We start from the raw sequence: 14746 nt of genomic DNA on the forward strand, positions 1-14746 counted from the left end.
CTGGGCATCCTGTCAATAGGTGGTGAAAGACTCATCACCCTCCATCCAAGTTGCCTTTAAGTTAGATTTTGCTGTCTCTGATTTTCCTCTAACAGGAACAAGAGAGTATGAAACTCAGTATATACAATCAGTGGGGGGAAAAACAGAACCTGCAGGAGTGAGAAACGCAGACTGTTTGGCATCTCTCATATTTCCTCTGCTATACAAAGATTTTGGTTTGCCTAAGCTATAGAAGGAAACAGAAGCAGTCTATTTTAATCTTCCTGAGCGAAGAACGCTGCAGGGATTGCTCTGTTATCCCCAGAAGCAGCCCTGACTTTCCACAAAAAAGGCTCCATCCAACCTTCTATCTGTCTATCTGAAATAGAAAGATCATCATATGATATACCAGCAATCAGCTGTGTTCTTAATGCACTTCTCTTTGTGCATTTTGGCATTAAGAAAAAAACCCTACAATTCTTCCCCTAGTCAAACCCCGCTGCAAAAAGAGCTCAGATAAGGAGGAAGTATTTAGGCTTATGCATAAAAATTGATTCTTCAGTCTATGTGATGACGTATGTTAGAAACTCTGTGCAGAAGCAAGGAAAGCCCTTGCTGAGATGATGTTTCTTACAGAGCCTTCACTGCAGGGAGTCACTCCTGAAGAAACAATGAAGTTGATTATGCATTTTTATTGGGTTTCTTACTAGTTTGACTTGAGGGATTCAAACCATGCTATTCTGGATTTACACCAATTGGCATGAGTTCAGGATCTGGCCCCACTTCTTTATTTAAACTCCAGCTATTTCATGATGAATAAGAGCCAGATCCTGCAAAGCCTTACTACCTGCATTAATACTCCGAGGAGCCCACTCACTTCCTCTAAGTTGTGATTGCAAAATTGAGTCTTACGGTGCAGGATTTCAGAAGCAAGCATATGCTTTTTGGGATTCAAGCATGCCTTGACCGTACCTCTTCCTTTAATAGCATTTGTTTCAACGGCAGTATCTTCACTGATTTTCATAGAATCACATGATAGATATGCTGAGCCATTATGAAGTGGTGTAACTGTACTTACACCAGTGGAAAATCCAGCTCCATGTTGTAGTTCTGCTTGTGTATTCAAAACAAACAGGAGAGAGAAGGGTCCCTTTACTTAAATGGTCAAAGTGAGACAAGGAAGACGTTTTGGGCTTGTGTACTTCGTGTGCTTCATATGTACTTGTGTGTTGTGCACTTCAATTGTTTTGACATCACTATAACCAAGACAATAGAGACGATTCTAGGAAAGACGTTTGATTTAGTCTTACTAATACTTTCTTTCTTATCTAAAAGAAGCCACAGCAGAAACTACACTCTTTCTCCTTCTAACTTTACTAACTCTGGTTTTCAACCAGAAAACGTCCCCCTGCTTTCCAAGTACCTAAACAAAGGAAATTACAATACTGACTGCAGCTGTAATTACCAGCTGGTGAACTGATGGCATATACTGAATACATAATCCAAGAGAATGCTGCTCTTCAATGGTAGCCCTTTCCACCACCTATAGTGCTGGAATGTTCATCCTTGTTTACTATATATTCATGCACACACAATACATTTCAGTATTCAGACTAGCAGTCAAGCCTTCTTCACTGAAGATGAGAGACCAGCAAAAAATACAGTCCTTTTGGAGAGCTGGATAAGTCGGGTGCCACTCTGCCACTCATGAAAAAAAATAAAAAAAAGACAACCCACACACGAGTGCAATAAGCACCCTAAATGTCAAATGTAAGTACAGCATCTGTATCTCTGTGAACCTATACACATCCCGTGCGATATAATGCACCCCTTACATCAGTGAGGGCAGGAAAACCCCAGCTCACCCCAGGGGTGATGGGTTTTTTTTGACAGATACCAGTAACTTAAAGCAAGCAGAAGCGACCACAACGCTTCTGTGCTTTGCGAGGCTTCTCCGTGCCTGGGCTAAACCGCACTCATCGTCGATCACGGACTTATTTATTTCTGGCAGACAATGAGGGCACGGTGCCGTGTCCGAGCACGGCGGGTGAGCTGCCCGAGGGGCTCCAAACGGGCCACACACACTTGTCCCCGGGAACGAGCGCGGTGAACCGGGAGGCTGATGCATCTCGGAAGCAGCATCCTGGCTTCTCTTTGCACTCTGCCTCTGCTCTCCCCGAGAACGCATGGAGGGAGGGATTCCCCACCCACCCACACACCGCCTCTCCCTCCTTGCGAGGCTGCAGGGGGGTACAGCCCAGTTCCCTGCTGGATGCGGGCCCGGAGAGAGCCCGCTACCCTCCGGCTCCCCGCTGCCAGCCCTGCCCGCCCCCTCTCCCCCTTCGCACTTACTCCGCTCTCCGGCTCAGGACGCCTTTGCCGATGGCCTGAGGGGTCTTGTGCTGGAGCAGCGCGGCGCAGCAGCCCTTGTCCCTGCCGTCCTTCTCGGCGGGGTGCTGGTGGCCGGCAGCCCGCCCGCCGCCGCCGGGCCCCGCCGGTGCCGCTCTGCCCGCGGGCGGCGGCGGCTGAGCCGGGAGCTGTTGGTGGTGCTGGAGCGGCTCGGACTGGCCCGGCGGCGGCGGCGGCGGCGGCGGGGGCTGCTCGGCCGGGGGGCCCTGGGGCGGCTCGGCGGGGGCCGCCGGCGGCTCGGCGGGGGCCGCCGGCTGCTGCTGCTGCTGCTGCTGCCCGCGGAGGCTGCGGTTCTCGGTGCTCAGCTCGTCCAGCCGCCGCTCCAGCTCGTCGATGCGCTGGCGCTGGGTGTGGATGAGGCTCTGCTGGTTCTGCACGATGGCGGTGAGCTCCTTCAGGTAAAGCACGGCGCGCACCGGGTTCTCCAGCAGGCTCTCCATGCCCCGGCCGCCGGCGCGGGCCCCGCCGCCCGCCCGCCGGCGCTCCGGCGAGAGCGGCGCGGGATGCGGGCACGCGCCTCGCCGCTCCGCGGGCACGGGCACGGGCACGGGCACGCGCAGCCGCGCCGCCGCCGGCCGCGCGCTCCCGCGGAGGGGCAGGAACGGGAGCGGGCGGGAGGGGCCCCCGCGCGGACCCGCCCCCGGCCGCGCCGCGCACGCGCGGGGGTCCCGTGTGTCCCGGGGTCCGGCCCCGTCCGTCCGTCCGGCCCGTCCGGTGCTCCCTCGGCAGCGCTGCCCGCCCGCCCGCGCCCCGCCGCCGCCGCCGCCTCGCTGCGCTGCCCAGCGGAGCGGCCGGTGCCGGGACAAGCCCTCTGCCGAGCCCTTCGCAACCCCTCCGGGACCCGGTCCTTTCCCTCTCCCTGACTTGGCTTCTGAGTGTTGCTGTGCTTTCGTTATCCAGGCTGGCTTGGTGATTTCTTTCGGTTTTGTTTTTTTTTTTTCCAAAGAGACTTGAATAATCGTATCTAGTTTGGGCCGCCGTGTTGGTAACACCCCAGTTTTTAGATTACCTGGTTAGAAACATAGAATCATTGAGGCTGGAAACGTTCTCCAAGATCATGAAGTCCAACCTTTGACTGAACAGCAGCATGCCCGCTAAACCATAGCACTAAGAGCCGTGTCTCCTTGTATTTAGGAATTCCACACTTCCCTGGGCAGCCTGTGCCAGGGCTTAACTACTCTTGCAGTGAAGGTATTTTTGTAATATTCAGCTTAAACCTCTCCTGGAGCAGCTTGAGGTCATTTCCCCTTGCCCTGTCGCTGGTTGCCTGGGAGAAGAGCCTGAACCCCACCCCATGGCAGGCTCCTTTGAGTCAGCTGTAGGGAGTGATAAAATATCCCCTGAGCCGCCTCCTCTCCAGGCTGAACATCCCCAACTTCCTGAGCCACTCCAGACCCTTCACCAGCTTCATTGCCCTTCTCTGGACTTGCTCCAGAACCTCAGTGTCCTTTATGTAACCTGAATGCAGGGTTGAATATATCAGAAGCAGTTTCTGAGGAACATGGATATTAAACAAACTTGCTTGGAAATTTTGGTGCTCTTTAGGTTCTTTGGAAGAAAGCTAGGGCTTATTGTGGAGTTTTGCTGGGGGTGTAGGTGCTGTAGATGTGTGAGCTCACAGGCAGGGCCTTTGCTGTTAGACTACATTCAGATTTTCCTCATTTCTCAAGAAATACCTTCTTTTGCCCTTCTTTATCCACAGCCATAAGTATTGGAAAACTTACAGCCTTGAGTCTCAGAGACCACCTGTGTGCTTTTTGTTACATTCATCAGTAAATAACCAGGCTAAGGGTAATAAAATTGCTTTCAGGAACTTCTGTGTAGATCCATGAAGTTATTTCTGTAATGGGTAAAATCCTATCCAATCAACGTGAGTGCAAGAGATCCAGGAGGCATCATGAGCAGTCAGGTTTTAGACAAGCGTGTCAGTAGATTTGACTCATTGTACAAAAAGTGCGAGGCCACGGAATGAAAAGCAACTGGTTTTAAATGATTTTGAGTGTAGAGCTACACTCATTTTGCCTTTTCAGATCAGCAAAACCTGCACTGTAGCAAGGATTTCATGAAGTGAGGAAGGAAGAAACGTGAAAGAGAATCTCTGTTTCAGATGAGCTGAAAGTTGTATTTCCAGTCTCCCCTGTTCACAGATAGCCTTAGGAGTGTAAACTGATGCAAACAGAATCACCAGGATTAGAAACTGTTCTCAGACTCCTTCTAAATCAGAGCTGCTATTCACAGTTCTCTTGCAAGCACTTAGAGGTGGCTTTGGGGTATCAGGAAATGTTGCCACGTGTCTCCTGTGCATTGGGGGAAGACCCCAGAGTGATCTCTAAGGAGTATGAGTGCTGAAATCAGACACACTTATGATTTTACTGGAAAATTGTACAGGAAACTTTCCTCCATCTCATTGCCTGGTGTGCCATTAATGTTTTATGGCAGGAGATTGACTGAGCAGAAACTGGCATTATTTAGCAAGGGGAGGGATGGTTATAGGGGAGTGTGAATAAAGGCACATGCAGGAAGACAGGAGGTGGAAACACCTAAGCTCTATCTGGGGAGGAGTGGAAGTGATGGTTTGAGAAATTGTGCTGGCATTCTGTCTGCTTTCAAAGGCACAACTGAACAGCAGTATTTCAGCCTGGCCTCACAGGAACAGAGTCCAGGGACAGCAGTGGAAAGAACACGCTTCAGGCATTAGTAAATTCTGGGATACAAACGGGTGGCTGTGTGTGCACTCATATACGTATGTACACACACACATACAAACAGCACTGTTAGGAGAGACTTCAGGCACAGATTGCTTGTTTGGCAGAACAGAGGTGGCTGCTTAAAATCTTAAGCCCTGTGCAGAGTTCTGGTTTTGCATTGGACATCATGTTCCTTTGCAGCTCAGCTGGATAAATAGATGAAGAAATGAGGGTCAGAGACATCACACTGGCCTATCCAGGTAAAGTCAGCCAGGTCGTGGCATGTATTCTTCAAGAAATACTGACTAAAAAGAAAAATAATCCTGATTTAGATCACTGGGGCTAGGGCAAAACAGTTTGGAAGTCTTTTGTCATGCTGCTTCAGAGCCTATCAGAAGATGTGACTTTTACTGCACAGAGTGAACCTGATGTATTCACTCACTGTTTCTGCACTTTCAATTTGCTTGACCAGCCTCATTAGCTTAATTTGTACTAATAAACCTTTGTCATAAATGAAAAAGAGTCCTATGGCCATGTATTGATAAGCTAAAACCAAGCAGATTAGTAGAAGAATAAGGAACAAACCTGTTTACTGCACAGGTGTGGTGACTGGTGGACAAAAATACCACAAGCAGCCCTGATCTTCCAGGTTTCTAAAGAGAGCGTGTGCCAAAGGAAACACTTTTGTGCCTAACATGAGGGACTATGCAATGATCTCATTACAAAACTTCAAGAGTTAATAGAGTTGCATAACCTTCTGTAATAAGAAAATTCAGAAAAGATGAATTGCAGGAGGAATCTGCAAGCACATCACCAAAAACTGAATGTCTTCTTTGTCTCTGTGAGCAAGATCCCGCATAGCTGGAAAACGCCTCCTCTTTTATCCAGCCATCATTGTGGCCCTTTGGTTATGCTGCCACAGTACTTAGCATACATCATTTGCAAAGCTCTGCACACTGGTTAAGGACTGTTCTGTAGAAGGTGAACGGTAAGACTGTAGCCGTCAGAAAAAGAGAAATGCAGACAGAGTGGTTCAACGATTTGTCCAAGGCCATGCAGGAAGCTGGGGAGAGAGGATGCAGCAGGAGGGACGAGGAGGGGAGGAACACATGATGACACCACACACACACACAACACAACACATCTCTGATTTCAAGTATCTTTGGCATTTATCCCAAACTTCAGGTCATTAAATGCTGCTGCTTCTCTCTTTAGCAGAGATATTATCTGGAAGGAAACAATGGCGCAGATAAGGAAAGCCTGAATTCTGTTAAAATTATTTTTGCCATAGATAATTTGTTGGTATTGTATTTTTTCAAAGTACTGATTATTTTCAGTCCATTCCAGAAAAAATAATAATGAATAATAATGGATTAATTATGTTCTTATGGAATAAAGTGCTTTCCTTATCCACTTAGCAAGGTGCTTGGGCATTGCACAGACAATTACAAATAAAGTGCAGCAGTAGTAATTAAAATAAGCATGCATTATAAAGCCACAACAAAATGCAAATGAGTCAAGCCCCAGGATTTAATGGAAAGGTCTAATACTACATGATTTAATTTTATATTTCTTTAGCTGTTTAACTCAGAGTAAAATTAATCCATAAATAAAGGTATACTAATAAGCATACATGATAGGGAAGGTAGTAACACCTTTAAGTGTTTCAGCTGCAGAAAAACTTCCACTGTAGAATGTTCTTGTAACATTTTCTGAGAGGTCTTAATCTTGCTTTAATTTTCAACACCTCACTGAAACTTGATGCAAACGAATCACTCCAGCCTTTTTGACAGGTAGGGACTTCCCGCGTTTTTCCAATTGAAATTCTGTTTGGGCATTCCCTTCTCAGTCACACTCTATCTCATCACGGACAGGAGGTCATCACAGCAAACCCAGGCAGTCACTCATTTCTTGCATCTGATCCCAATTTCCTCCACCTTCCATGCCTCAGCCTTGCAAGGTAACAACTTACTTTTAAGGTTATGATAAGGGTTTTTGTACTTCTATAAGACCTGCATTTCTATTGTCTTTGTTTGAAGAGAAAGAGAATTTAGGAAGGTGTGTACAAGGATACAGAATGCAATGAAGATTATTGGTGTTTAAGATCAAGTCCTTGGTACTTAAGGAAAGGCACATTTAATGTTGGCCAACTCACCTTAATTAAGCTAACATTTTCTCCCCTTCTTCCAGTCAGAAAGGCAAGTGAAATCCCCACAGCTGATATTTCCCATCAGATCTAAGTTCTTAAGAAGAACACACAAGGAAGCATAACACAAACCATATAAAACCCCACAGAACTAGAGTGAAACATGGAAGGTAAGAGATGCAAGAATCGTGGTCCTGTATTTCCATCTTTCTTTCCAATTTCTGGGGGAAGGCAGGGGCATTTTCAGTCTCACCTGGAAGTTAGCAGCTGCTCAAGTAGAGGTTCTCAAAAGTGCTTGCAAACAGCCTGCAAACCAAAAAAAAATCTGCAGGAATTAGATGAAAAATTTCAAAATAGAGGACAGAATCAAGCCAATCATAATGTTCTCATGTATAATTTATGGACAATGGAAAAAAAAAGTGCATCTACTGAATGCTTCTTTCACTCAGGCTTCTTTCACTTGAGGCTGCATCCAAAACTATTCAGATCAATGGGAAGATGTTTCACCATCCCGAGTCCAAGCCAAGTCACAATCTGCTTGCACCTGTTAAACATATGGATAAAATGAAGCTAACACAAGAGAAGCGTGTTGCACACAATCACACAGGACAATGCTCAGTGACTGGAATTAGGAAACTTTGGAATCAACAGCAGTGTTTCCTCTGCTTCAAGTGAACACTGGTTCAAGGTGGGAATAGTTCTCTGGCACCCTCTAGTCCAGCACCCAAAAGCCAGGTGTTGTGCTCTGCAGTCCTGACATCTGCAACAAGGTGAAATCTCTCTGTCTCTCTTGTGTTGCAGCAGTTAATTCATATTGATATCATAAAACCAGGAGCAGTGGGAAACATCTCAATTTATAAATCAAACATAAAGAGCTGAAATGCAGTAAGGATAAATACTTCAGTTTCTTTCAGTTTTGGTTGGGTTTTTTTCCCTCTTCAGTTGAGTAGAGCTAAACTGCCATATAAATATTTAAAAGAGCTGCTCATCAGGAGAAGGTACAAAATCTGAATTGTAGCCTTTATTTGAGATGTGTGGTTTTGACACATTTTAAAATCTTGACTGTATTTGAACTGTGCTACTGCAGCCTTCTGTTATTTACTGCAAATTAAAAGGAATCAAGGTCTCTCTTCAGACTGCACTTCTCCTTTTCATGTTGCTAAATGTTACATTATCTCCTGCCTTTTTCATGAAATTAAGCTTTGACCACTTAATTGATTAATTCTAGAGAGCAAAAGCTACACAGAGACATTTTCTTCAGAGTCAGTTAGGTTTTTGTTTGAGCTGACAGTTGTTCAGTCTTTTGTAAATACTGCAGTAAAATGAAAAAAAACCACAAAAACTGAATATGAGCTTGATTCTCCCAATATTATCTGACTGGCCCTGCCAAATTACGTGGAGATTTTCTGAGGGGACAAGTTCATGTGATCTGACCTTGCATAAGATACACAGAAAAAAAAAATATATATAAAAAATAAAAAGAAATGGAATGTTAAGTATAAACTCATACTCCAACCAGAATCTTTTTCTGCAATGGCAGAAATCAAATACTGTGAAGAAAACAAAAAACATTCATGAACAGGATGCATTTCAGTTCAGGCTACAATACAGCATTTTTCTGACGAGCAGCTGTTTAAAATATTTATGTCAGCTTAGCTGTGTTCCACTGAAGAGAAAAAAAAACTGACAGAGGAAGCAGCATTTGTCCTTACCACATTTCAACTCTTTATGTTCAGTATATAGAAGATATTTTCCCTTTGCTTCTGATTTTGTGCTCTCAGTTTGAATTAACAATTCAACAGCTTCAAAACAAGGAAGTTGACCTTGTTGCAGAATTCAGCTTAAAGAAGGTAAGACTGCAGACCATAACACCTGGCTTTCACTGCAGGACTAAAGATGAAGATACCAGAGGACTCTTCCTGTCTTTACTCAGTCCTCATCTGGAGCAGAGAGCCTTTTCTGTTTGCTGACAGACTCAGTGCAGTCCTGTTTCACCTTGACAGTGTGGCTTGTTTGGTCTATGCTCAGGTTTCATAACAGTGGTAAGCAGATGCTGACTTCTCAGGGAACTGAAGGCTAGGACAAATCAATAAAACATCTGGCCTGATGTGCTACATACTGTATAATCTTATGCAGCTTGGAACATGAGTTTAAGAAAAATGTGTCTCCAGAAATGCTTCTGGTACCACTGGGAAGATAGTACAAGGTAGAGAACTTGTCTCATTCTATGATATTTTGTCACTGTGGTTAATCTCAGTCATGGTTGACAAGTTGGAATATTTTTCTTGCATGAAGTTATCCTTTTCATTTTCCAGACATGAGTAATTATGCTGTTCTCTTCCAGGATAAAGAGCTCCTTAGTCCTAAAGTTTTTCTCTGTTTGAAGGTGAGTGATCAAATCACCTGATGATATTACTTTTAGCAAGATAAATGGACTGATCTCTTTAAATTATGTAATTTTATAAAAACTTGAGTCTTTGGGGGTTTTTTGCTTTTGATGTAATCTTTCAGACTTCCTGATATGCAGCATGGTCTAACTAGACACAGCTCAGTGTTTGCTGAAGAGGTCACTGCTGAGATGTACTCCTATCTCTTATTGCTCATTATTTATGGTCAGGCTTTTGCTCAGGTCAACTTTTGTCTTCAAATCTGCTTGTAGACAGGATCCCTTCTGCTCAGACGTGCTAACTTGTGGTAAATACTTCTGTGTTCTATTTTGGTGTCTGAAAGAATTTCAAGGAGCATATGAAGAGACCAAACTCAAAACTGAAGGAACTTCCTCCAGACATTTCTTTGAGGAACACAAGGGAATTGTTTCAGACATCCACCCGCCATCCACACAGCTGCCTGACTGGCTCCACAGGGTAGAACTTGTGCCTCATGCCAAGGACACAAAAGGCAGCTCTGTCCTGAGAGACCCATAAAGAGCAGGAGATAAGCCAAATGGTGGCAGATCCCAGGTCTAGCTTTTGTGTTGTATGAATTAGCTTAACCTAAGGTTAAGCTCTGGGTGCAAGCCATTCAGTCTTGTAAATTTCTTCACAACTGATGGAATTTTGGCAATGGTTGAAGCCAATCTGGTGACAAGGCAAAGAGCTGAAAATTGCAGTATTTACCTTAGCCAGAGAGAAATTCCCCACTGATTTTCTGGCTACCTTATTTGTACACCTCTCAAGTAAGAGCAGCCTAGCAGATCTTTTCAGATAGTGAGCAGAAGTATCTTCTGAAACAACGCTACAGTCATTTTTAAAAGACCAAAAAAATAAAGCAATCCCCACAGCTCACAGCAGCACTGCTTTGTCGTTTCATCCCTTGCAGTGATAAGAGTTTGGTTACTCATTCCCTCTGCAGCACTCTCTGCAGTGCTCACCTTGGGAAGCAAAGAAATGGCAAAGGACAGAGGGTCCTGTCCCTGGAAGGAGTCACAAGCAGCAACAGTGCCTGCATGGTGGGGAACAAAAACTAATGTGAATTGGGCAGCACTGACACACGGGGAGACCGGTGGAAGGGACAGAAGGCAGGGACTGAGGATGCACAGGCTGTCAGTCACCTTGCTGGGCACAAATCAGACAGGGGGAAGGCTGATGTTTGGTCTGCTGGCAAGACTGGTGTGGAAGTTGGGGAAGAAAAGTGAATCTGCAAAAAGAGGCAGAAATGTACCTAAAGTACTCTCAGGAAGCTGAAGAGAATAGCTGAATATTTGTAATAAAGACACGCTGAGTACAGTGAAAAGGAAGACTCAAAACTTGAAAGCTGGGTTGAAGTCCACTTTGTAAGACTTGAAGAGTGTATAGGTCTGGATCCTAAAGGAGCCAGAGCTATTTGCTAACGACTTCAGTTATGATTTGTTTAAAAGCTTCCCATCTGTTCAGGTTTGTACTCTGTTTCACATTGGAATTACTGCTGGATGGATGTCATAGAGTGGTGATTTTGGACACATTCTCATTGAGTTTTACTCCTATATGTGATGTTTGGGCTTTTTTTGCAGAGATCAGCACAAAAAAGGCAAAACACAACCAACTGTGACAGGATATAAAAAAAAGAATGAGCTGCCTACAGATAAATGAAAACAGTCCAAAATAATAGAGACCAATGTGAATCATGACCAAGAAGCTTATTTGTAATGATAAACATGTCATCTGTGTCAGATAAACAAATCACAAGTATTTATTAAGGTAACAAATGTATTATAAATAGAGAGACATCACAAATTCAGATCATGTCTCTCAGTGATAGTAGATATGAATTAGCAGCCATATCTGCCAAAATAAATCTGGCATTCTCACAGAGTCATAATTTAAAAAAATAATAATAAAAATAGTAATAAATAAAAAGAAGGAGAGTACAGAGAAGGAGAGGGCAGACAATCACTGCTTTTTTTCTTCCACTAGTGTGACATAGTTTAGAGAGATCAGGCTGCATTAGTGCTGCTAAACATGATATAAGCATGACAATGATAAGAAAAAACTGGAGGCAGGGTTGAGGGAGAGGCTTCCCTGGTGGCTGCAGTTCTGACCCCAATCCTATAAGCTGCTGCAGGCAAGCAGGTGCATGAGGCCTCATTTTGAAATCAGTGAGTTCAAGCCAAGCACAGAAGTCTGTCTAGCTGAAGCATCAGCTGGCAACTTCCACTTACCTCCTTCTGCCAGTCTTTCAGATGCTGATAACACTTTCTTGATAAGGCATGAGTGTTGATATAATGAAAATAAATGTGATAGAGTATTTATTCTTTAACTCTGGTGCTTGTGGAATGAAGCTGGTCAGTTTAAAAAGACCAAAATTAATTTTCAGGAGGACCTAAATGAAATCAGTTGTTCTTAATGCAAACCTGGCACTAGCTCATCACGTTGTCCTGAGCTCCTGGAAACAGAGAGGCTGAGATTCTGCAACAGGGGGGATGCTTCCATAACATACACTCCTATGTTTCAGACCATAGATTTCAGGACATAAACAGTACTATACCAAACTGAACAAAACAGGCCTATAAAGTACCAAATGTGACTGAAGCAATATTGGGCTTGGCATTAATTTTTTTGTATTTCCTTCCCTTCTGTGAAGGTAATGGTGTGTACTCAAGGCCAAGCTCCTGCTGCCTATATTCAAAGGGGGGAATGCAGAAACTCTTAATGTGATAGTCTGCCTGTCCTGGTTGGATTTCCAAAGAGGAAAAAGAGCAAAACTACCTCATCATTGCTAGTGCTGGTCCAGATGGACTGCTCTGCAGTGCTAAAGACAAGGTAGAATGTTGTGCCACCATTTTCGTGACTATCAGGGGTACAGCCAAGAGGATGGGGCCAGACTCTCCTCAGAGGAGCACAGCAACAGGATAAGAGGCACAGGGCACAAACAGAAACACAGGTAGTTTGATCTGAATATGAGGAAAGACTTATTTACTTTGAGAGTGACCGAGCACTGGAACAGGATGCCCAGAGGGCTGTAGAGTCTCCTCTGGAGATATTCAAAACCCAGCTTGATGTGATGCTGTGCAACCTGCTTTAGTTGGGTGATCTGGACATCATGGGCTACATGATGTCCAGAGGTCCTATCAACACAGGCCATTCTGTGATTTTGTGAATTAAGCCCAAAATAAAGTCAGGAGCTCTCAGCTGTACATCTCAGTCAGCATAATAAGAGGTAGGTGCTGCCCCAACTGTCCTCTGGATATAGTGCCACCACTACTAGAGCAATTTGAATTTTAAGGGATATTCTTGTAGCTGGTTTATATTTTTGTTTTCCTTCTAGTAAGTCCTACATACTTATCTTGAGGTACACTCAAAAATCTTTCTCTTCCTTATGTTTATATGAATGGATCCTCTCAGATATTCTTTATTCCCTGCAGCAGTTGTTCTGTGACGGTCCTGAGCACTTTGACTCTTCCTCACAAGGCAGATTTTTGCTCCTAATGCTGTTGGACTGGCCTGTCCTGGCCATCTCTGTGATTTCCCAATTTCCCTTCATGCCAGAAAGGTCAGGTCCCTGCTCCACACAGGGACACATCCACAGCAGCCCACGTTAAAGGCAGGAGTGGCCCAAGGCAGTGCAGGCAGAGGATGCAGGTGCTGTTCACTGTTCAGGGCAGGGTGTAGCCTGTCTTCAGCAATCCAACTCTGCACCTCTGCATGGAAGCAAAATACTTGGATAAAAATGGACAAAGAGGCCTCCTCAAACAAACCCACAGCATTTCTGGGCTCAATCCTGATGCTCAGGACTCAGTAGGAAATTCAAGGTCATATTCTTGTTCTGTGTAGCTCTGAGAACACATCTTTTGTTGTTGATTGAATCTCAGCCTGAGCTGGGAGCTTAGGAGCCTGGCTGTGGCTGTGTCTTCCTGATGAAAATCCTTGATTCCTGGCTCATTTTAGTGGATGTGCTCACCTACAACTGAAGGACATGATAAAATGGATGTAGTCATAATTGTTTATTTGTTAAAATAAACATGAACAATTATTTGTGAATTTGGGATGCACTCGCTGAATATTTTTGAGATTAAAAACAATAAGGACAACATTTTGTTGGGTTTTTTCCCTAAGCCCTTTGTCTTCTCCCAGGAATAGGAAAAAATTAAAACCTGGAGTAATCTATAGATGATTAGCCCTACGATTTTTTTTTAAATGAGCTATGCAGTTTCACTAGCTTGTGGAAATACTCATAGAAGTACTTACTAAACAAATGCACCATTTTTATCATGAAACAATGACAAAATGCTGTTAAAATATATGTTGTCTTGCAGACTATTATTCTGGCCTCTTTACATCACTCTAAAATGGAAGGAGAATTAAAGGCTGAAGTGGGAGATATGTTTCCTACTGCTTTGTAAATGAAAAGAAAGATTACATCTGCCTTAGAATTAAGTAGGAACCTGATGTTATAACATAAATGTAGAACAAAATTCATGTTTCTGGAGAAAAATCCTGTGGAATTAACGTGGCACCTTGGCATAGAGCTATTACAAGGCAGTTAATATGGCATAACTTTAGGGAGCACCAGGAAATCTGGCCTGCAGCACAGAGGAATTATAATAGCCTGATGTAGTAAGCTTTGATGTGAATACTGAAGAGAAATACAAAGATTGAAATGCAAAACTAATAGTTTCATTGGAAATGTTTAACCTGTATTTCACTGCTCATTCAGAAAGAAAATATTTCAGGTAGGAATTTTTGAGTTTTCACTAAATTTCCATTGGAGTAGAAACTGGGAAAAAAATCTCTGAATGTAATGCCTAAGCTCCTCTGTGAATCTAGTCCTTTGCTTTTATTACATATATCTGGAACAAAGGGTTACAGAACTAATGTTGGTTCTAACAAAAAAATAGCAAATCACTTACCCTGAAGCTATAAAATTTTATTATTTACCAAATACACTGAAAACAACGTTTTGGCCATGTCTTTGGGAAAAAAAAAGCAGAGTTTAATTTTTTGGTTCAACAACTAAATCAAATAATCAATTATTTGCACAAACCAACCAATTTGAACATCCCGTTAAATCCTAAAACAGGAGCTTGCTATTGACAAGCAAGGAATTTGGA

At 43.8% G+C, this 14746-nt stretch overlaps 2 protein-coding genes across 11 annotated transcripts in view; one reads left to right on the forward strand and one right to left on the reverse strand.

The window, feature by feature from the left end:
- Window positions 1-2893, reverse strand: part of IQSEC3 (IQ motif and Sec7 domain ArfGEF 3) — a 95191-nt gene extending 92298 nt beyond the window's left edge. For 8 of the 10 annotated variants that reach the window (XM_023924870.2, XM_023924866.2, XM_086885554.1 and 5 more), the window contains exon 1: window positions 2332-2843. In XM_023924870.2, the coding sequence (XP_023780638.2) occupies window positions 2332-2828 (497 nt within the window). In that variant the 5' untranslated portion in view covers window positions 2829-2843. Of the gene's footprint in view, window positions 1-2331 lie in introns of all 10 variants that reach the window. The other 2 variants (XM_086885556.1, XM_086885555.1) reach the window with 2 other exon arrangements.
- The window catches only part of WASHC1 (WASH complex subunit 1), a 155432-nt gene that overhangs the window by 76350 nt on the left and 64336 nt on the right, over window positions 1-14746 (forward strand). The gene's annotated exons all lie outside the window — the stretch shown is intronic.

The sequence above is a fragment of the Cyanistes caeruleus genome, chromosome 4, assembly GCF_971803275.1.
Source record: "Cyanistes caeruleus chromosome 4, bCyaCae1.hap1.1, whole genome shotgun sequence".
In the NCBI taxonomy this organism is placed as follows: Eukaryota; Metazoa; Chordata; class Aves; order Passeriformes; family Paridae; genus Cyanistes; species Cyanistes caeruleus.